Source organism: Chaetodon auriga, chromosome 6 (assembly GCF_051107435.1).
Source record: "Chaetodon auriga isolate fChaAug3 chromosome 6, fChaAug3.hap1, whole genome shotgun sequence".
Taxonomy (NCBI): Eukaryota; Metazoa; Chordata; class Actinopteri; order Chaetodontiformes; family Chaetodontidae; genus Chaetodon; species Chaetodon auriga.
The window spans coordinates 6,811,197-6,833,282 of record NC_135079.1 but is presented as its reverse complement, the minus strand read 5'-3'; the positions used below and the strand labels follow the sequence as shown (position 1 = coordinate 6,833,282).

Below are 22,086 nucleotides of genomic sequence, written 5' to 3'. Positions count from 1 at the left end.
CTGTAGAACTATTATTGAGCACATTTTTTCTCTTCACTTTCTACATTTCACAGCTGCACCAAAGAAAATGAGGCTTTTCCCCCTCAAAGTTAATGAATTAAAGCTTTTGTAACGGTGCCACAGATGTGGGCCCACCGTCAGCCAAAGTGATCATTAACTGAGAGAGGGAGCTGAGTATAAACAAGCCACACACACATGCATGCACACACACACGTCTACCAGAACTGGCAAGAAGCGGAGAAATAATTGCTAGACTGCATTATAAACATTTTGTACCAACTAAGGCCCTCTGCAAATTCAATCAGTCTACTGACTCTGGGCATGGTGACAAGAGAGAGGTTAAATGATCGTCTAATCAGAGCCATATGTCTCCACCACCAGTCTAGCCAGTCTAGAAACATCACCAGGGGCTTGATATCAGGACACAGGCGTACAGGAAGCCCACAAGTATATAGCAGTTATAAACGGGTAACAGCACTGATAAGTGGTGTGTGACAGGTCTCGTCTCAGTCTCTGTGCTCCTCAGTCCACCAGTTTTCTGTTGGTAACTGTGCTCTGTTAACAGTCCCTCTATTAGACCACATTTTAATACACCAAACCAGTGTTTTGACTGTTTTGGCCCATTAAAATGCACAATATGCATTTATGAATGTTATTTGTACCTTCCAGACAGCCACTTGTCTCCATTCACTGTGTAATATCACTGCTGCGGAGCTGGCTTAGGATAGTGGGAGTGGAGGTTTAAGATTGAATTTTGTGCTTTTTATCTTCCTTATTTAGAGAATACCACTGCCTTTTTCAGCTTCCAGGATTCCTCTTCTTCTTAATAAAACCTACCTACATTGGTAAGTATTCCACCACAGCGAACATGTCTTTTATATTTCTCTTCTGTTTTGCATAGTAAAGCACAAAATCATTCTTTTGGATCAATTCTGCCACTCGACATCCCTGCGATTTAACTTTAGCAACTTTAACTTAAGCAAAATGAATGAAAGCAAGTCGGTAGGAAAACCCCCCCCCAAAACAAAAGTAGGAAGCACTTCAGCATACCTTGAGATGTGACGTAGTAAATCAAGCAAAACATGCAATAAATCTTGGATTGTCCTGGAAATGTACATATTTAAACTGTGGACCTCCATATATTTGGTTCCTGCAGACATCTATCAGTCAAGTATGTGGCAACCCCCCTCTGTTAAGTAATGGTTATCACAACAACAAAGAGCCCCGCTTTAGTGCTGGCCTGTCCTTAATCTTATCTTAACTTGGTGTAATGTAGAAAAGAGATAATAGGTCTTTGGAGGCTATACGGCCAAAGGAATGAAGAAGGCCCAAAATGAGAGCCAGACCAGTGCCAGGCTCCACGGCTGGCTGCCTGGAGCACAGTGAACATCTGAGGGCAGCTCCTCCTGCCTGCTGGCCTTCCAGAAATTACCAGCCCTCCTCTCCGCCTCCAATCAACATTTGGGTTTTAACAAGAAACAGCAGCGTGAGCTGACCTCCAAGCTCATAGGTGGAGGAAATTGGAGGTCACATTCAAACAGTGTTAATCTTGTTGTGGGGGGGTGCAGTACAGTTCCTTTGAAGTCCAACAAAGCTTGTCCTGCCACATCTGTGTCAATCAGCAGAGGGCCACTAACACAGGCAGGCAGTCAGAGGGCCGCGCTGTGGGGCCCAAAGGCCTTGTTCACCGTTAGTCCACACGACTGGAGAAACTTGTGGCTTTGCTTAACTGCAAAGTGTAACTTGTAATGAGGGTAATAATACTTTAAGTATTATTTGTAAGTAGGGCATTAATAGACTCCATTAACATGCAGTTACAGGGTGAAGGATTTGTATAACAGATCAAGTTTTATTGTACCCTGTAAACACCTGCAAGTTGACTTGCATGCAAGCAGGTTTATGGCTACATGAAGCTGGGATATAATAAGAAAAGATATGAAAGATGTGTGGCTGAATTAAAATGATCTTAAAAAAAAAAATAATCTCACATAACGTTGGCACTGTGCTTAGCTCTTCACAATATTTTTTTAAATAAACATAAATAAATAAATACATAGATAAATAAATACAATTACACAGAAGGTTTACCTTTACAACATTAAATCTGTAGCTCTGCACGGTGTTAAAAAACAGCCCGACACATCCGACCAAGCAGAAATATCGCGTAATGATGTGTGACAATAGAACATCTTAAGCAGTCTGCGGTTTCATCAAACAGCTCTGATTCCTTTGATGTTTTCATTTTACTGGCCCCGAGGGGCCTCATAACACATCTTATTCCACATAAGATAGACCACAAACTTCAAAGCTCATGATTATCATCCTTCCTCTGATCACTGCTGTATTTACACGTCGAGAGCCAAACAGGAAGAACACAACAGACCTGACCACGCCATCGACTGGCCCAGTGCTGATGAAGCGACGCATCTGTAGGCTTATCACTCAGTCCGCTCGCCACAACAGCCAGTGTTTGTCCAATAAACACCTCAATGTGCTGCGTGTGTTCATTTTTGTCATGAATCCCGTCTTAATATTCCAGCTTTAGTCAGAGATAGAAGCTATTTCTTCAGAGTCAGACTAATTACAGTTTAGTCCAGAAAATATAACTAATTTGGCGCCCCCTGTATCGTAGTTGTTTGCCTCCAAAACAATTTACTCCCTTTCGGTGACCTGAAGGTAACTGTGTATCATAAATGATTGTGTAACACACCGTATAACAGCTGGTGTTGGCAGTGTTGTCAAAAATCTAAACGATTGAGAGGATTTGAGCTTTCATGCTACCGCCTCCTCTCCACCGGGACAGCTTGGTGCATCTTGGGAGTCTGAGCATGTGCACTGGGGCTTTGCAGGCTGGGATATATTGTCAAGAGATTCAGCAGGGGCGGTCGGTATCATCTCCAGTTTGATTTCTGGAAAGGCCTGGTCAGGGAAGATGATCCTCAGGTGCTCTTCAAACAGCTCCTTAAGCTTCCTGACCTCGGTGTCAGCCTGTAGAAGTAGAACCAAGGATGGGGGTAAAACATGTTATTACCAGGTGTCAAGAACTGAATAATACTGAATAAAACAGTCCTTTCTGCAGTACCTCACTGAGGACTGCACAGCCCCCAAAGATGAGCCTGATGTCTGATACAAACTCTGCAGGGCTTTGGTAGCACGGACTCTGCCTCGCCTCCAGTCGTTGCTTCACACTGGAAAGCTTCATCGGTCCCTTTATAGTCAGCCTGTTATTAGCACATACCTACAGTATTTAGAAGGGGAGAGATAATTAAAAAATAAAACTTCAAGGGAAGATGCTGAAGTAGAGTCATATATCGTATCATAGTATTACATGTCAACACTTTGCACAAAAGGTTATGGACCCCCTCCAGACACATTTTAAGATGTATATAAGACACTCTACACTCACAATAATTTGTGTCTGATGTGCTTTTTCCACAAAAAAAGAGTTAAATTATGTTACTAAAATCCTTAAAATGACATCTACTTCTTCTCCCTCATTTGAAATTCCAGAAACTATTAATATGATTTCTCCGACTTCACTGAAAAGTCCATTCTCAGCGCTTATGAGCTGGAGGCTTCAAGTTTCCACATCGCACATGTGTAAGTTAAAAACTGGACCAGGACTGGCTTCCAAGCTCGTTGTGATGTCACAAATCATGCTCGCAGGCCCGCCCCATGAAATTAGACTTTGAATGAGCGCAGAGAAATTTTCCACTTTTCCAGTAAGATGAATGTAAAACCATCCTTCTAGTGTCAAATTCTGCACATGCATCATTCTGCACAGCGGAGCTCAAACATTCAACTGTCAGAACAAGCAGAAAAACACATTTTTGAGTGGAGGGTGTGCAGCTTTTACTCTCTAATTGTTATTGCTCGTCCAATCTGTGCAACAAATCCTGCAAGCTCTGTGTCAGCAAAACAAAGACTCTCATATGTACAGTAACTGATTAAAGCTGCTCTGCCTCCGAGTCGTCATTTCTCTGTCTTTACTGATAAACACTGTATACTGCACATCATTAAAACTACAGTCACAGTAACTCCATGTGACATTAATCCTGTGGACGTTTTGTCTGCGGTCAGCCAGGCTTCCAGACTCACCGAGGGGGACGTGGGCTCTTGAAAGTCTGAACTCAGGTCACTGCAAAACAAGTGCAGCAGCAGCCTCTCGCACTTCTGCAGCGGTAGAGAGAGACATCCCACTTAATACATGTCAGCCGAGAGAGCACATACAGTTCTCCAATCTGTAGTCTATCTGCTTAGATAATCCTCTGATCCTGACACGAGGATCATGCTGGTGAAGCTTTTATCTGACGCTGATCTGCCTTGTGTCAGCCATAACACTCAATCTTAGCCGTTGTTAAATCTCTGCATCAAGCAGCGTCTTCTACTACACAATACACTAGCTGGACAATAATAAATATGGCAGCTAGGCAAACAGTGATTAAGGATAATGTACTAAAAGAATGTAACCACCCAGAATCTGTTCATGAGCATCACACCCTCACTGCCTTTAGACTTGAAAGGTGGCTGCATATGTTTGTAGTTTTGTCCTTAAATGGAGTAGAAAGTAGTTTTCACAGTGAAGGAAAAAAGTGCCAAATCACACAAAGAAAGTTATAAAACCACTTCTCTGCTCTCCATCCTTATGCTACATATGTTCCAAACTCAGTTTTTTTTAGAGTTGTTCAGACTAGCCAATGAGTGAGCTAGCAATCTGAGCGATTCCGTCCAATGAAGGAGCAGGAGGAGGGAGCTGTAACGTGCAAACTATCATATGGACCCGCAAACAAGCTCCGAAAGGTTGTACTTGAGGAGAGAGACAGAATGTGAGCATTCAGCCATATTTTGGGAAAATATGATTGTTCTTGCCATGGATGCAACTCCAAAACTTTCAAATGTACAGAGGTGAGATGTTTGCTCATTGTAGTCAGTCCTAATGATTCGTGTGTCGGTGCTCTGCTGTGCATATTTTTAATTGTGCTGCCTGGAGGGAATAAAGTTATGGAGTTAAACTGAAACTGAACTGAACGGAGTTAAATGACATTGTTTACTGATGTTTTGCAAGATAATCAGAAAAAGCTCAACTCTCAACTTCGTGCCAAACTAACAATTTCTTACTATTTACAGTAATTCTACTGTGTAATCTTTACTATTGTTCTAAATGAAAAGAGTTCTGACTCGTTTGTCCTCAGGGGGAAATCCTCCTTCAGACTCTGGCTCCTTCTTCACTGTTCTGGCTCCTGGTTTGCTTTCGTACTCCATCTCTGGCACTAACGGGTCACGGCAGAAAGAGCAGAACCATTCCCCGCTGAAACGAGACAGTCCAGAGACTCAGCACAACAGCCAATAATCAGGAACATACATTAACAAGTGCACGGTGCTGCTGTCAGATGAAAACCGTCTCCTTCTTAAAAGACCTGAGGGGTCTTTTTTCACTCCACCGAGCACATAATTCCTCAATTCTAGTACAAACACGAAAATCCCCCCTGCTCCCCGAAAAAAACAAAAAAACATGAGTTATGTGGTTTCCATCTGAGACCAGCGATAAATAAATTTCCCCTGACAGAGCTTGCCTGGGAGATTTGAGGAGAGTTGGAACGTGGCACGAAAGGTGAAAAACCTTGGGACACTTATCGCAGCACAGCAGCTCTCCCCCAGTCTGACACACAGCACACAGGGCTTCATTAGAGTCCTCCAGCGGGGCTCGGTGCTGCTCCACCTGCTGTTCCTGTGCCGCTGAACGGATGTCGTTCGGTGCATTAGTGCCACTCTGGCCCTGTGGACTGCTTGGAGGCTGCGAAGGACGATGAGGTTTGTCGTCTGAGCTTTGAAGAGGAGTTGGGACTTTGTTGCCCATGTCTCGGAGGCTGATTTGGGGTTGGTCACCTGTGCTGTCAGGGAGGTTGGCTCTTTGGTTGGCTTGTATCTGAAATCCACAAACAGAGCAAAAAGCAATCAATATGTAATAAATGTACCCACAGTAATCCAATAAAGGATTATTACTGACATTTCAGGAGCTCTCACTTTGGTTTTATCTCCAGTTAAAGAGGTTTAGAGAATTTATGACCTTCCTCACCACTTATGTTTCTTTCCCCATTTGACTTCACTGTGTTTCCAAACCTCTCCCATCACTGTGGTGAATACAGTTATAATAACCAACAGAAACTATGGCCCCCAAAATAAGACCCAAGTGGTACTAAATTGCAATTTCCCTTTAAATTCGAACTCTGTGTCAGTCCAGTGCATCTAAAGCATTGGTTCCTAACCTTTTTCCTTAAGGGACGCCTTTGCTATCATTGAGTAAACTGACATATTTGATGCATAAGAAATACAGTACACAGCTGATAAACTGAACCACTAGTCCAAACAGTGAGTGCAATAACTGCAGGAGGTTTGTATATAATAAAGTGATTTGGATTAAATTGTGAATATTGTATCAGATTCCTTTTTATTCAATTCACTGTCATATAATCATACACACTTAACAGGCAAATCTGACAGATTCAGTGTTTTCTTCTGCCTGACGCTTGGCCATTGTTCTATTAGCTCTTTGGTTGCTTTAACTGCGTCCTTTTCCGATGCAGGATGAGGTTGTTGAGCAGAGAGTGAAGGTTCTGTGAATGTAGCTTGTGTTCAGGTTTATGTTTTAAAAACTAATCTAAAATTTAAAAAGAACAATTCAATGTAGTTTTCTTCACATGAATGAATAAAATGCAGAGATACAGGCGTACTGTGTTTTTTAAAAAAGGTTTTCTTATACCCCTTAAAATCAAGAACACCTCGAGACCCCCTGTGAAGTTTTGGCTACCCCTAGTGGACGTCAGGACCTCCAGGTTGGGAACCAGTGGTCTTTGGTATATATGGAATAGTTAATGGATTGTAATAGCAATTAACTGCCCCCTTACATAGCTACCGTCATCATCTGGCTCGTCTTTGATGACTATGACAGGCCCTGGTGACGACCTTCGTCTTTTTTTGACAGCTGGGCCCACTTCTCCGCTAGCCTGGGGCGTGTCTGGGGGTTTCCAGGAAACAGTCCTTGGGAGCAAAGCAAGAGCCAATTAAAATAAAGCAAAATTCACAGGAGAGACTAACGGCACAAAGGGCGTTATATGAAGGCAGAACTGTTCAGAGCTCCACAACACTGATAGGAAGAGAGCATGTGAGTGTGGGCGCAGCTGTCTCCTCACCCCGGTTTCTCCTCCTGGGACACGGCAGCGTACCCCGGTGAATTCTGCTGTCCTTGCACTTCAGAGAAATAAAAATGTGTGTTTTCCTTCATTACGAATAAAGCAATAAATGCAGTTTGCAAAAGTAAAAATGAAACTGATGGCACAGACGTACCGTTTCTGTGTGGCACAGAAGGTGGAAGGCTGTGGGGATAGTTTGGTTTCAGCACGTACACCGGACCACCCGAATCACTCCTCGTATTCAGATATGTGGGCTCAATCTAGATAAAGCATTGCATGTCAGAGACTGCATTGTAATTACAAAGTGTATCAATCCAGTTCACATTAACAGGTGGAGTCACTTGCCGTGTGTGATTGTGGCGAACTGACGCCATCGTTGATGGGCAGCGGCGTTATATGGGTGTGCAGAGGTGGAGAGGAAAATACGTCCATAGGTTTGGGTTGGTAGCTGGAGCTGCTTCCCATCCCCCTCAGAGGCTGTGAACGACACAAGGAGATACAGAGAGATAACTAGAAATGCTGCCATCATTTCAGAGGAGATGAAAGGATGCGTGTTCAATACTCAGTCGCTGGCTGTGTGGGTCGATGCTCCCTGCCATCAACCACAACACAGAGGACTAGACTGCAAAGTTTGCTGCCTGAGCGGTTTTTTTGTACTGCTGTAGCTCACAAGTGTAGCTAATCTGTGCCCTCTGACAGACTGAATGACAACAAATAGTATTTCTATAAAACATTTAAATGCATGTGTCTAATATAGTTTAGTTCAGATACACTTAAAGGACCCACATTATTAATGTTTTAATGCATAACAATAATAATATCTGATAAGTCCACATCCACACACTACATTTTGAGTGGTAAACTGTGCTTAGCTAACCCTAAGTCATGCATACTTAATGTTATAAGGAAATACTTAAATCCTAGCCACTTGTGACAGGATTCAGCAGCCACTGCTTTTGCAAACCTTCCAGGAAGCCATTAGTTTTACTGCATTTCACAACAGTGTGAAAGCCCACTTGAAAGATTTGAAACTCTTCTCATCAGCTCAGTTTTTCCAGTCGTCAAAATTACATGAATCTTCACTTAGATTAGAGAAGATGTTAAGAGTACAAAAACTCTTGACAAAAATGAAAGCAGATATGCTGCACGCTTAAAATATTGACTTATGAAGGATAAAGCAATACAACAATACCCAGTGCACAATCTGAAAGCCGCCTACAGCAGGACTACAGTGTGACTGCACTGATTCGTGGGTAAACATGCAAAAACTGGTTTTTCTTTACTAGTGAGAACATCTGAGAGTTCGTTATGCAGCTCTAACAGCTTGTTCACATCAGTATATACGACTTATGTCTGCACTTCACACGCCAGCATTGTCCTGTGAATAAGCCTATACTTCAGAGCTGGAGCCAAAACACCCTGCGAACTAGACTAAACAACTTGGATGACGAGATATTATCAACTCTTTCTTATGGAATCTTGGGTCCGTCCTCTGTCACATGTTGGCTGCAGTTGCACTGCGGATTTTTTATTTCATGATTTAGAGTCATAAGCTTGTCCAAGACTAAAATCACTCTTGACAAGGAAAGACATAAATTGCCCAGGATCTGAAGGCTGTCAGCTCTATTTAGGACAATGCCATCTGCTGTCTGTGCTTGTTAAGAGGGCTTGTCAGTCAGACGAACACGAGCACGCGTGTGCGCACTAACACACAGACACACACACTAACCTGGGGCGTAAACCCAGGGCTCGGTAAGCTGCTAGTTGGGCTGACGTGGCTGGGAGGAGGCACCATAAACCTGCGGCCTGGTTGGGGAGGCATGCTGTAGGACGGAGAGCCTCCTTGCAGAGGCCCTGGGACGGTTCGCTGCAGTCGGACGCTCTGGTACCACGCCCAGGGTGGAGGAGGGGGTTGGGGCTGCCAGTGAGCCTGAGGGTTGAGCTTGTCCACCTGCATCTGGAGCTGAGCCAGAGTATTATGGGGCGCTCCCAAGGCAAAGCTGTGGGGCGAGCCTGAGGGGGCCTGCCCAGGGCGGGAGAGCTGATGAGGGATACCCTGAAAACCACCCAGCTGGTGGGATGGTGCACTCTCCACCACTAAAGAGCCTGGGGGAACATACACACAGAGACAGGATGAGCATAACAAGTAGGGGTGAAAAACACACAATGCAGAAAAAAATTCTGCAGAGAACAGAAAAAAAAAACTGAAAGAGGAGGTTTGGGCATCGATGAGGTAGAAAGTTTGGGAAAGTTTGGGAATTATTAAGGCAGAAAACACCAAGTAGGGATGCAACTAATGACGTTTCTATCAGTTTAGTTACTGAATAAACTATGAATTAATCTGTTGAGCTCTGGACCCTCCGACTCCTCCTGAGCTTTCTCCCCAGTTCAGCATCCTTCATGCAAGTGACAAAGGAGAACCAGCAAATCTCTGGTAAGTCATGGTGAGATTTGCAGACAGAAGACAGTTGCAGCAAGCGATGGAAATACTTCAGATTTATTCCATCTCAGAATCAATCATCCACTACCCGCTGCGTGGATGAGATGACAAGCACCCAACCCTGCATGCAACAATGAAAAGGGATTTTGGGAAAACGGTGAAATACAAAAGGGGCCGGTGTGTGGTGGAAAACCGCTTTTGACGCGGTGTCTAGGCCCACAGCACACGTAATGTTTTTTATTCCATTTTGATGTTTTGTTCGGAGAGTATAACTACTGAATCATAGAGGTTTTAAAGCGAAGCAGGAGACTCTGAAGGGGCAAATAATCAGAGCATGTGACTGATGCAACGGGCACTCGATTTTTTAACGTTTTTAACATGTTTGTTGTCATGCTTGTCAAATAATCCATCCAGGGTGACCTTAGTCGGAACATTTGTGGAAATGATCAGTGTGGCCTTTATCTTGTGGCAGCAGCTCAACAATATTCTTATCCAATTATAAGCTACAGTACAACATAGGTGAGGTACACAAGTATCAAAAGCTACCCAAGCAGAAAAATGACAAATACAAACAGCGTCCAGACTCAGAGAAATGCAGGGTTCAAAGCTGACAGAGAAATCTGTTTGTGTCTTACCCAGATCAACATTTGAGGCCCAGTAAGAGGATCGACACTGGAAGCGGACAGTGGTCTGCGGCACAAACGAGGTACTACATTTTGTCCGCAGGAGGTTTCCAATCTGAAACAGAATCTGCAACAGAAGGGGTGTTATTAATAATTTTCAAAGGAGGACACTTGTGTGTTACAAAAGGCATATGTTCCCACTTCATCACGTCCAAGACGGACCAGACTCCTGACCGGCGTTTTGGGAAAACGAGGCTGTGATGAGAAACCGTCGAGCGGAAAAACGATCAGATGAGCCTCACCAGACGTTTACAGTACAACAGGGCCGTGCCCCCGTTCCTGGCCGTGGCCCATTTGGTGAAGCCGATGACATGATCCAGGTGTCTGGATAGATAGCCGATGTCCTCCTGTTGCTTTCGCAAGACACTCTCATGATCTTTTGTTACAGCCTGGAAAACATGAATAAGTGAACATCTGCAGTATTCAAACAGCTTGAGGGTATGCGCTCTGGGCCTCGGGGTAAAACGGTCAACTGAGCTTGCAAGTAAGTAACACTCTAATGGAATCAACACCACAGCTACAGGTCTGCAGCATGTGGTAAAACTAATACATAAGCTTTGTTAGACATTCAAAACATGTTGTCATACCTCAAGTTGAGTAATGAGCATCTTGCCCTTCTTGTTTATCTCGAGAATCAAACTGCAGATGGATTTCTTTATTTCACCTTGGACAGACAAGCGGTTCCGATCCACCTGAAGGAGTCTGGAAAACATGCACAAAGGCGACCAGTAAGTCTTCAAATTACACATGGAAAATCAGAGAGCACACATGACATTTCAGAGACATGTCGCTATCACTGGAGGTAACGAGACTCCGAGGACAGACAGAAGTTCACAATGTTCTTTTTTCCTCTAAACAGCTCTATAAACTATGAGTGCCTTGAACTTTTGTTTTGCGTTCTTGACATAAGCAATCTCGCGGTATGTGGAAATACATACCCATTGTTTATGGAGTTTGATACCTCTTCAATCAGTTTCCTCTTCTCCTGCAGCTGATGGGTCATGGTCTCCATGTGCTGCTTGTGGTTTTTATACGCGTCCTCCAGGAACTGGTAGCTAATCCAAACAGAACATGAAGTCAGTGGACACAGTATAAGAAGTCAATGTTGCTTACATAGAATTAGTGCTCTGCAACTGTAATTTAATCGTTCCGTGCTCAGCTGGGTCATATGGAGGATATACAGCAGCACTCCTAAAACTAAACAGGGGTTAAGTGACACTTCTGCCCAATAATTACATCAATACACCAGATAGTTATATATTATATTTATGTTAATCACAGCTGCACAGTATTGCTAAGTGTAATGTCAAATAAAGGTGGAATTTTCACACAGGCGCATGAAACACTGTGTGGTACAAGTTGTAAATTGTGACCGTACTTGTGGTCCTTGTGCTTGACGAGCTGGCAGTCCCGACAGGTTAGCAGGTCACAGGTCTCACAGAACAGCTTCAGTGGCTCCTGTTTGTGGATGTCACAGAACATCGGCCTCTGAGCCGACACACCGTGGACCTCTGGAAAACAGCAGAGGGTTCATCATTTAGTCCTTCGGTCTGGGTGCATGACAATAGCTGTTCCATATGTTGTCTGGGCGGCATGTTGTAGATCATTGCACTCAAGCTAATGCTAAAGGTCATGCTAATAGTAACTGATTTCACTGAATGCATGCATAAGTGCAGCATTGAGTATATTTTCCAGTATATAGGCCTAAATGTTGCTCCTCTAGAAGGTTCCTACCAACTGGGGACTAATGTCTGGTCTATGATTTGACACTCTTAGTAATAACCATTTGGCCTCTTTACAAACTATGCATCTAAATATTTTAACCTAATTTGAATTCTGCTGCGCTTAATGAGATACCAAACATGTTCCATTATTTAACTGAGTGAAAATGCTTTTAATTTGGACACACGGCCACAAAAGTGCTTTAAAACTGGGTAAGATGAGAGATATTTATGTAAAAATGCATATTTATCATTTGGGTGATTAAAACTGCTCTAGGGTGGCGATGTTTAAGCTTCACGTTTATGCTAAAACAACAGCAGAAGTAGGCAAGAGTGTAAAATATTGCTGAAAAACCAAGTGTTGAAAAAAGGACATCCCATTGCATGTAAATCAAAATAAAGGAAATTTACTCTAAACCGAGCAAGGTGAGACATCTGCAGCACTGATCCCACTACAGCTGTTTCCTTTGTCATGGAAACACCACAAGCATTTCACATAAACAAAAGACATCAGAGGTACCCTGTGACACTTCTGCCTTCTGTCTGATGGTGTGATCTCTGGTGAATTTGACTCTTTGGTGGGCCTCCACACAGGTGGCACAGAGGTACTCCACACAGTTCACACAAAAGCCAGCAGCTGCAGTGTTGTCATCACAGGTCATACAGAGCTGCAGGGAGACGAGACAGAGGCTGAAGGTAGGCAGAGGTGGAGCTGCTGGAGAGATGCCAGGTCTCCTTTCATCAATGCACCTTAAATTAGATCACATCTGGAAAAATGATGTCAGGAATATGGAAGCCATGACAGTACAAAACCATTAACAAGGCTGCCCCCGTATGGCAAAGCGTTCTGTCACTAACCTGGACCGTCCTCTCCACCGTGCTGCTGGGAGCCTCCGCTGAGTCCTTCACAAACACGTTCTCCATCACATCCACCTCCATGCACTCCTGCCTGCACACCGGACAGCGGATCACGTTCACTGGGAGGACAGAAGCACACGTGTTGGTCTGCATCAGTAAGGCTGGATTCACATGTGACACACGACAGCAGATGTTTAAAGTCAAAAGGTAGCCAAGGCGCGCAAAGTGCATGCCCTTACACACAGCAGCCTTACAGAGCCACCGTGAATTTTCACTTTGGTACAAGCAGGGGAGACGAAAATCGACCCGTGGTGATTGTTTGTAAACAAAGTGACTCACGTGGTTTGGTCGCCTTGTCAACCCGGGAGTTTGGCGGGTCCGCCATGGCCAAATTCCTCGAGGGCGAAGGCAAACATTTCTTGCAAAAAGAGTGCAGGCACGGCAGAAGTTTGGGCTCCCGACTGTGAAAGTTCAGGTGGCAAACGGGGCAAGAGTCCAGGTAATTCCGGCCGCTCACACCTGACTTTTCCTCCTGCGCCTGCATGCTCTCCGCTTCGTTCTCCACGACGATGACAGCCGCGTCCTCCGTCTCCTGTTTTCCTGTGCGTCCCTCCATATCTGCTGCACTTTTCTCCTCCCGTTAGATTTCTCTGCGTGTACAACATGTACCCGCACAGGTGAGCAGAGCAGGCTCAGGAGTCATTTCACCCGAGAGGAGCATCTTCCTTCTCACACCTGCATTTCCCTCCTCACTCTCATCCCTTTTCAAACACTAATTACGCATACGCGACCTTTTCGTCAAACGCCTGGCGCACAGACCCGTAGCGCTGAAGCTAAAAACACAATACCGCCGCGCGAGATTGTCGTACGCTCTCGTGCCCGCAGATGTTGCTCAAATTGCACCGCACGCGCTCGTTGCGGCACGAGAGGGGTGGGGTCAAACGATGCGCGTTCTGATGAGAGGGACGCTGAGTGGCGGGATTGAGGACCGACGCCAGCGGTCAGAGGCTGTCCGCCATGTGCTCGTCACTCCGAACGTTAGTGCCTTACTCACCGGTTAAGACTTTTTAAGTACCACCACTGTAGTTAATTCATCAGGTAACACCGCGTTACTCTTCTGACAACGTTACAATTCAGTCCGTTACATTTTGCATTTCTTCCATCTGACCTAAAAACTGCAGTTAGTGATGATTGGGACCTACATGGCATCATCACCACTAATAAAACAATTGTAGTGTGTGCTCTAAAAACAAAACAAAGCGAATAAATAAATAAAAGAAAACGTGTTCTTTAAGGGCCATTAATTAATTAATTAATAAACAATTTTCACAAAAATGAATGATTTATATCAGCCTGTACGCCTGAAGGTGTTTAAAGTCTATCACAGCAAAAATCAAGTTCAATTCCATTAATTACACCTTTGTTGGGATTGTAATGGCATAACACAACATTATGATTGATTGGATATGATTTTTTATGGGAAATGCAATAACTAAGATCCACTGTGATACTGACTCGCTTTATTCTTTTGTTTATAACATATATGAGTTAAATTAGTTTGGTACTTCTTTCAATGAGGTATATTTGAACTACCATAATAAAAACAATAACAGCAACAATGACAATAATAACAATAACAGAATGCCTGTTTAGTTGCAGCACACAATGTTGAAAAGTTGGACGTTTACATAAGATTATGAAACGTGGGTAAACTTTTCATCCTACTGGTGGAATTAACCTCCTCTCATGTGAGAAAAACTCTGTCTAAAACCACCTAATGTCCACTAGGTTCATCTCCACTGTCAACCTGCTCAGGTCTGACTGTCTCCATAAGAAGCCACTAACGTAAGTGCATGGAAGTTAAAGTTGCAGCGTTCAAGGTTCATGGCCATTCAATGAATAACCTATTAGCCAGCAGAGAGCAGTTGAGTTTATCCACATTTTCACACATGAATCTGACTGCAGAGAGCCACAGAATCCCTCTCAGCGATGGGAACCATATTCCGCTGCTGGGACTGGGCACCTACGGGGACCCTCGAACGGTGAGAAGAATATCATGTGTGTTTGCAGATTTGTGGTTGAGCTGGGCTTGTTTGGACGGCTGGCGTTTGTCACTAGCAGTGACTGGATAAACATTAACAGGAGTTTTAAATGCCTCTGTGGTATGTGAATTACCTTTCCAAAGGGAATGCATATTTGCACAAACTGCAGCACAGCTCGATCAAAACTGGGTCAAATGATATTTACATGTTTGTGGATTTCCAACAGACACCCAAAGGCACAGCGCTGGAGTGTGTCAAGCTGGCGATAGATGTGGGTTACAGGCACTTCGACGGGGCATTGGTGTATTTCAATGAGCACGAAGTGGGTCAAGCCATCAGAGAGAAGATCGCTGATGGGACAGTGAAAAGAGAGGACATCTTTTACTGTGGAAAGGTCATAAGTTATGTCAAGTAATGTCATGCAGTGTTGGAGTCTGCATGTTTTTCTGAAGGCTTTTGCACACTGTATACAGTTTTGCTGAAGCAGTACTTGTTAATTTCATTTTCATACATTTTTTAAAGTACTTCTGTGCTATCTTCCTCAGCTGTGGAATACCTTCCATCCACCAGTACTGGTGAGACGGGCCTTGGAGAGGACCCTGAAAGCCTTGAAGCTAGACTATGTGGATCTTTACATCGTTGAGCTTCCTATGGCCTTCAAGGTTTGTATATATTACACATATAGATGCCAGCTTACCAGCCAGCAGCCCAGTGTCTGAACGTTGCCCTCACTGTCACAAAGGTAATGTTTAGTTTGAATAATGCTCTTATCGAGTTTCCCAGTTAAACAGAATGACTTGAAGATGCTAGAAAAAGTGTGCTGAGTTAAAACTATTTAGACTAGAATCAACACATCCTCATGAGACGTTTTTTTCTCTGTTAAATTAAATAAAGACATCAAGACAATTTTACATAATTTATGCACATTAGCTGCATAATGATAATGCTGAGTTTTAGATTTTCAGGTACTGGAACCATTTGTCTACATTTAGTGTTTTTTCTCACAGATATTTGTATGACTGTATGTTTTAACCAAAATAGTCTAGATGAAGCCAGCAGCACTTCCAAACCTTAAGTGTTAATCCAAATCATTAAACTTGATTTTTAGCCTGGGAATGAGTTCTATCCAAAAGACGAGGATGGAAAACACATCTACCACCACACAGACCTCTGTGCAACATGGGAGGTGAGTTCTGTTAAATTCACAGTGAATCTGGTATCGGTCCTGCTGTTTGATGACTTTGCATACCTGTTGCTCTTCTCCTGTGCTATTTTCAAGACGTATAGTTTTCATACTTAATGTATCTCTGTTAGACTTTTGTTTCACATGTTTACAAGTACTCTTAAACATGGAAGCATTATGAAAACAGGTGTAAATGCATTTATGTCAGTGGGGATGGACAAAAGTCTCCATAATGGTAATATTAATTCCATAGTTTTTGCATTGGATTTAGTTTGGTATTTCCTTTTTTGTGTATATTAGCACTGCTTGTAATGCACTATACGAATGCCTTCCAAGAAAATATGGAAGTAATAACAATAAAATAAGACATCAAGATAAACCACGTTGAAATCAGCATGTGATATTCCTTCATACTTGAGCGCTGATGCCAGAGCATTCTCTGCTGTAAGCGTCTGTCAAGGACAGTGTCGTAAAGCTGCGTTCAAAGATCTGTTTTTTCCTCCTCGCCGTGCTTTAAATTTTTTCGCCACTATCTCAGTAGGTCTGTAAAGATAATCACTATCAGTCACTGTGAGGATGTAAATCTTTTCTTCTCAACAGGCTTTAGAGGCGTGCAAAGACGCAGGGCTGGTTAAATCTCTGGGAGTCTCCAATTTCAACCGCAGACAGCTGGAGCTGCTGCTGAATAAACCCGACCTCAAACACAAACCTGTATCCAACCAGGTGACCCCACCTCTTCTGCTTAGGGCCGCACTGACATCAGAAATAGCATAGTGCATGCACAGTAGTATATTGTTTACAGACGGCTATTACCACAAGGTTGTTCCTGAGCTTTTCGAACTTTAGGGCTAATGCAAATGATCTGTTTTCCATTCAGCCGATGCTACAGAAATAAACTGACAGCTTGACATTTAATCTGTGAGCTAATTATGGTTGATGAAAGCAGCTACCATTACTTGGTGACATGACTGGAATCAGTTTCAACTTTATCATTACTCATTTAGTTTTCTTGGGTCAATGCAAACATTCCCACATTGAAACGCAGTCCAGTAAATGATGCAGTATAGCTGTGGTTACTTACAGTATATAGTATGCTTAATACTCAGCAGACTTCGATGAATAACATTTTTCTTTCCATTCCAGCCTGATTTTAATCCAGCTAGTAAGAGCAAAGTGTGCTAATTGTCTATTTTCTTCTTACTTCCCTGTAGGTTGAATGCCATCCATATTTTACGCAGCCCAAGCTTCTGGAGTTCTGTCGTCAGCATGACATTGTAATTGTTGGCTACTGTCCAATTGGCTCCTCCAGAGATGCATCCTGGTATGCGAGTTTTAAGAGACATGCAGTTTTCAAGGCCGGTGTGATATTTCTAAAAGATGTTTTTGACAGCTGGTATTTTGTGGTGTTTTGTTCCTCCTGGTATTGTATTCATGGAAGGGAGAAAAACGGATTTTTAGACATCACATAACACAAATCTCTGTGACACTTGTACAAAAGCAGGGAAACGCTGGTCAATCATTACAATTTGAATGAAGAATTGATGCTCAATTCAGCAACAGAATGAGACAACATACGGAAAGAACTTACCCTCGTTCATAATTGTTTGCCAATGTCCAAAATTAAATAGAGAACAATATCTGTGCAACATGTCAGCCTCGTATGTGACCATACAACATTACTGTTACCAAACCCTCAACACTTAGGGATGCTAAACTTAATAGCTTTCCTGGCATTATTTGTGTTTTCTTCTGTCTCTGGTTTAGGGTGAATTTGAAATGTCCTCCCCTGCTGGAGGACGAGCTGCTTGTGTCCATTGGGAAGAAGTACGGTAAGAGCAGTGCCCAGGTGGCTCTGCGCTTCAATGTCCAGAGAGGAGTCGTCGTGATCCCCAAGAGCTTCAGCCCCGAGAGGATCAAGCACAACTTCCAGGTGGGTTTAGCAAAATGCTATAGTGTGCCCACAGTAAATGCATAGTCAGCAAGACAAGTTATGGTGCCACACTTCCTGTATTATATTAATTTCAGTCATTTTTTTTGCAGATATTTGATTTTTCACTCACTGAGGAAGAAATGAAAGCCGTTGAAGCCCTGAACAAAAATATCCGTTTTGTGGAGCTGCTGATGTGAGTATAAGCTTTGAGAGGAGAAATTAGTTGAATCTAATATTGTACCGAATTTCTATGGAAAGTTACAGTTTGTGCTAGAATGCATTGTAGATATGATAATGAATATATTTTTGTTCCAACACAGGTGGAGTGACCATCCGGAGTACCCATTTCATGATGATTATTAATTCTTTTCATTTTTATGTGATGTGCATAAAGTCCTGCCTTAAACCTTACCTTTCAGTAAAATGATTAAAACAAACATGGACTGTGACTCTTTTCAACATCTTTACTTCACCACTGAAGTTTGCATTGGTGCATTTTCACACTGAACACTAGAGGGCTCTAGCTTGTAGTAAATGAACAGGGCAGATGTTGTAAATGTATACCTTTAAGCTTAACGCAGCTCAGATGTTTGTTGTGCAATTCATGTGGATATTTGCCCCCATGATTTGTTGAAACAGCCACCCTGATTTGTCTTTACAGAACGTTTCAGATACGTCAGCGACTAAGGGCCACGTCATCACTACATTTAAGTTTGAAGATTGCCTCAATTAGAAAATGAAAGCAGTTTAAGTCCTTCTTAGGCAGTGCTGCTTGTGTGTTGACAGTCTTAAAATAAAAAAAGTCAGTCTCGGTCTTGGTACTTTATGTATAAAGAAGAAACCAAAGTCCTGCACCATGTTCAAGGCAAAGCTAAGAAAGAACACAGATAACAGCCTGAATGTAACAGGTAGTTATGCAAGTTCAACGGCCAAAAATATAATGGTGGCCTTCCAGAGGGATGTAAGGTTTCAGCTGTGTTGTGGTGGATCTCAAAAATGAAGAATAGCTCTCACTGAAACAAATCCAAATGCATGTTGTTCGGAGGTGATGTTAAGCATCTTTGACAACAGTAACATGGTTTAAGTTGGACGTCAATGCTGGATGGATTCAGCGTTTGCTTTGAGGTGTCATGATATCAAATTAACTAAAATAATTAATTATTAAGAAAATCAATCAAACACAAGGACCAAGTCCCCGTGGAGGGAAATGAACTGAGCTGACTAGATCTGCTGGATGTGACATTATCATTTTTTGCTGCAGTGTCTGTATAATTCTCACAGATGCAGTGAGGAAATATTTGCTCATCACAGCTTCTGTTGTGGCATTACTTCAGCGAGCTCGGCACGATTCAACATTAACACCATGTCAAGAATGAGGAGGGTGAACATGCATATGCTTGACTCTTTGCAAAAATATGATGTTTTTAATGAGTATTTACTCATTGAGGTGGTCTGAGTTTAAACATCTGTTGTACTGCTGTCCAAACTTCATAGCCCCTGAGGAGAGACATCTCTGTGTTAACGTACCAGAGGGGTGGTGAAGAATATACATTAAATCATATTAAAAACTATCAGACTGATGTACTGCAGGTTTGATAATAGAGATGACTGTCAAAAAATCCGACAATGGCTGACCTGCTTTAGGTTTTCTTGCTCAAACTACTGCAAAAATGATACTAGAAGAATACAAACGAGACGTACATGAATATAATGAGATCAAATCTGTTATGCAGGTGTTGACACACTGTATAATCTTTGTGTTCACAGCTATTACCTACTTCATCACGGCCGGTTTTCCTCCAGCCTTCAGCCTTTCATTTCTCCTTTGAGCACTCATGTAAGAAACGTCTTTGTTGCTAGGATACTCCTTACTTGACAAGGCCCCTCTTGAAAAAGGTCTGGGTAAATATTTGTATATGCACAGTGGATTGTTTGATTTTGCAGACACCTAAAAATGGGGAGAAACATGGAGATGTATTCATCTGCTCATCCCTCCAGGTTTCACTTACAAAACATGCTCTCCATTTAAAATATCTGCACTTTGACCGAACACAAGTTAGCAGCGTTAATGCAATATTAAAGCAACATTATGCAAACATTGAAATTTTTTTGAGATTTAGCGCCTCCTACAGGTTAAGATTGCAATTCTCTCCCACACCACTGTCATAAATGTGTGTTCTGATCATATTACTTATGATCAAAAACCAGCAAGGTGACAACTTTGCCATCTCGGTGTCTGTCTTGCAACTAAGATTCAGTCCGACATTTACTCTTGTTAGGCCTCTTGCTTGGTCATTCTCTCTTTTTCACTAAGTGACCTCCTTCAATGTCCTCTATGATCTCTTCACCTCTGTCATGATGTCTGTAGGGGCTGCTGAGCACGGTTCTGCTGCCCACCTGCCCGGCTCTGGTTCTGGTACCCATTGCAACGCCGCTACCAGCCAACATTTGCTGCTGTGGGCCTGAAAACCCTCCCCTCACAGCCCACGGTGTACACATCAACACCCTCCAGCTCTCAGTCCGGTCCAGGTAGAGTCAGCTAGCTGCACGGCTAACTGAGCTAACTATAGCCAAAGGCAGTTAGCAGCAGTTAGCGGTTACTTTAGCAACAAGTAAAGCTGTCTGTCCAGCAGGAAGCTCAGTGTAGAGAATTGAGTCAGAGCAGCCAGAGGACATCATAGAGACAAATATTTTCTCCATAAAATATGATCCAGTTTCACCGGCATAGCTGATGTGTGTGCGTACCACTCAACCCAAGTTACATTGTTCAAGAACAGGTGTTCAAGGTGAAGAGTAGAATCAAAGAGGTGCCATTCTTCGTATTAGAAGTCAATGCACCATCAAAATGATTTCGAGGTAAAATAGTTACATAATGCTGCGTCAATCATTAACAAGCCCCGTGAGTGAGTTCCAACAACGTCTGAACAGCTGTGGATTGCTTTTTAACTCCTCATGCAAGGAGACCTTAAACCAGATGCTTTCACACATTTAATTTAACAAGCACATTTGAGTTTGATGTGATGTGACACGATGGACGCTTCCTATTGAACAGACAATAATCTGAGCAGTGACCTGTGGCCATACAGTCATAGAACAGCAGGAAGCGGCAGACAGAATAAAGAAGTACAGTTCATTAAGGAACCCCCTTCCGTTGTTTTGTCTTCTTTTGTCTGTGCAAGCATGACAGTGGCTCTGGATGAGTTATTATCATTTAGAGGAAAGAAAGAGTCCCACAGTTGGGCTTTTTTGATGACATGACCACTGAATAATAACAGCTAAAAATATGGGGTTTTTTTAGCTTGCTTTGGATCAGTCATCCAGAATAGTTCAATTTATATTTTTTAATCAGAGCTGAACCAATATTTTGCATTTACTATGTTATTTGCTAAGTTATTGTGATTCTGTACAGTTTCTAACATCTTAGGACACATTCAATGTCTACTTAACAGAAGCTTAGCTTAGCTTAGCTTAGCATAAATTCATCCATTAAGCTGTAAAATTGACGACTGAGGATGCAGATGATGCCTGATTAGCAACCATGAGGTCATGGCATCAAATTCGTTCGACCTCTTGCATCATGTTTGTGGTCGGGAGCTGTACTAGCTGTACTGTGACTAAAATGAAAGGCTTCAGTGCTTTGTTGACTTTTATTTTGGACTGATTCAGATAAGACTAGACAGGTTGGTTGTTGCTACATTAAAGTCAAAACTGCCACAAAACTAAAGTCTGGACGGCTTCATTTTCATAGAAAGCGAATGTGTCCGTGTCTCGAATGATAATTCGATTTGAGGTGGGGGATGGGAAGTTAAAAACAGAGACCTAACAGGAAAAGCAGAAGCACATCACTCCCCCCATCCCCACCTCCATAAAAACCCTCTGGATTGTGACCTCCTAACAAATGCCTTGAACCGGGTCTCTCTGGACCCCTGTGGTGGGAAAATGATCTGAATGGGCTACTGGGTCTGCGAGGAAGGAGTCTAGTTGAGGGAATAAAGACCCTTTTTGGGGGGCTGAATTAAGAATGTGTTTGGAGCAGGGG

The 22,086-nt window shown here is 42.9% G+C and overlaps 2 protein-coding genes across 3 annotated transcripts; one reads left to right on the top strand and one right to left on the bottom strand.

Annotated features, from left to right (window-relative positions):
- Window positions 1-1,737: 1,737 nt before the first annotated feature.
- LOC143322589 (transcription intermediary factor 1-alpha-like) lies at window positions 1,738-13,829 on the bottom strand. Its single transcript, XM_076733872.1, has 18 exons — window positions 13,232-13,829; window positions 12,893-13,011; window positions 12,555-12,702; window positions 11,692-11,824; window positions 11,252-11,368; window positions 10,901-11,015; window positions 10,556-10,702; window positions 10,266-10,380; window positions 8,920-9,296; window positions 7,536-7,667; window positions 7,345-7,450; window positions 7,191-7,248; window positions 6,906-7,038; window positions 5,574-5,926; window positions 5,179-5,308; window positions 4,099-4,173; window positions 3,083-3,238; window positions 1,738-2,988 (listed from the first exon to the last, which is right to left on the bottom strand). Exons 1-18 carry the CDS (start codon window positions 13,506-13,508, stop codon window positions 2,773-2,775), a joined length of 2,907 nt encoding a protein of 968 aa, XP_076589987.1. The 5' UTR covers window positions 13,509-13,829; the 3' UTR covers window positions 1,738-2,772.
- Window positions 13,830-14,841: 1,012 nt separating this feature from the next.
- LOC143322590 (aldo-keto reductase family 1 member D1-like) lies at window positions 14,842-18,495 on the top strand. 2 transcript variants are annotated; one of them, XM_076733873.1, is made up of 9 exons: window positions 14,842-14,934; window positions 15,161-15,328; window positions 15,480-15,596; window positions 16,043-16,120; window positions 16,718-16,840; window positions 17,329-17,438; window positions 17,882-18,047; window positions 18,158-18,240; window positions 18,368-18,495. In XM_076733873.1, exons 1-9 carry the CDS (start codon window positions 14,842-14,844, stop codon window positions 18,408-18,410), a joined length of 981 nt encoding a protein of 326 aa, XP_076589988.1. In that variant the 3' UTR covers window positions 18,411-18,495. The 2 variants fall into 2 exon arrangements, with proteins under 2 accessions (XP_076589988.1, XP_076589989.1); XM_076733874.1 differs by lacking the exon at window positions 16,718-16,840.
- The last annotated feature ends 3,591 nt before the right edge of the window (window positions 18,496-22,086 follow it).

What these genes read in the sequence shown, in the direction of transcription:
- LOC143322590 (XM_076733873.1), top strand. Translation starts at nt 14,842, where the DNA reads ATGAATCTGACTGCAGAGAGCCACAGAATCCCTCTCAGCGATGGGAAC. An exon ending in CCTACGGGGACCCTCGAACG is followed by an intron (nt 14,935 to 15,160) that starts GTGAGAAGAATA and finishes GATTTCCAACAG; the next exon opens with ACACCCAAAGGCACAGCGCT. An exon ending in ACATCTTTTACTGTGGAAAG is followed by an intron (nt 15,329 to 15,479) that starts GTCATAAGTTAT and finishes TATCTTCCTCAG; the next exon opens with CTGTGGAATACCTTCCATCC.
- LOC143322589 (XM_076733872.1), bottom strand. Translation starts at nt 13,508, where the DNA reads ATGGAGGGACGCACAGGAAAACAGGAGACGGAGGACGCGGCTGTCATC. An exon ending in GCCCTGGGTTTACGCCCCAG is followed by an intron (nt 7,668 to 8,919) that starts GTTAGTGTGTGT and finishes TGTCGTTCACAG; the next exon opens with CCTCTGAGGGGGATGGGAAG. An exon ending in CAGATGATGACGGTAGCTAT is followed by an intron (nt 5,927 to 6,905) that starts GTAAGGGGGCAG and finishes TGTGGATTTCAG; the next exon opens with ATACAAGCCAACCAAAGAGC.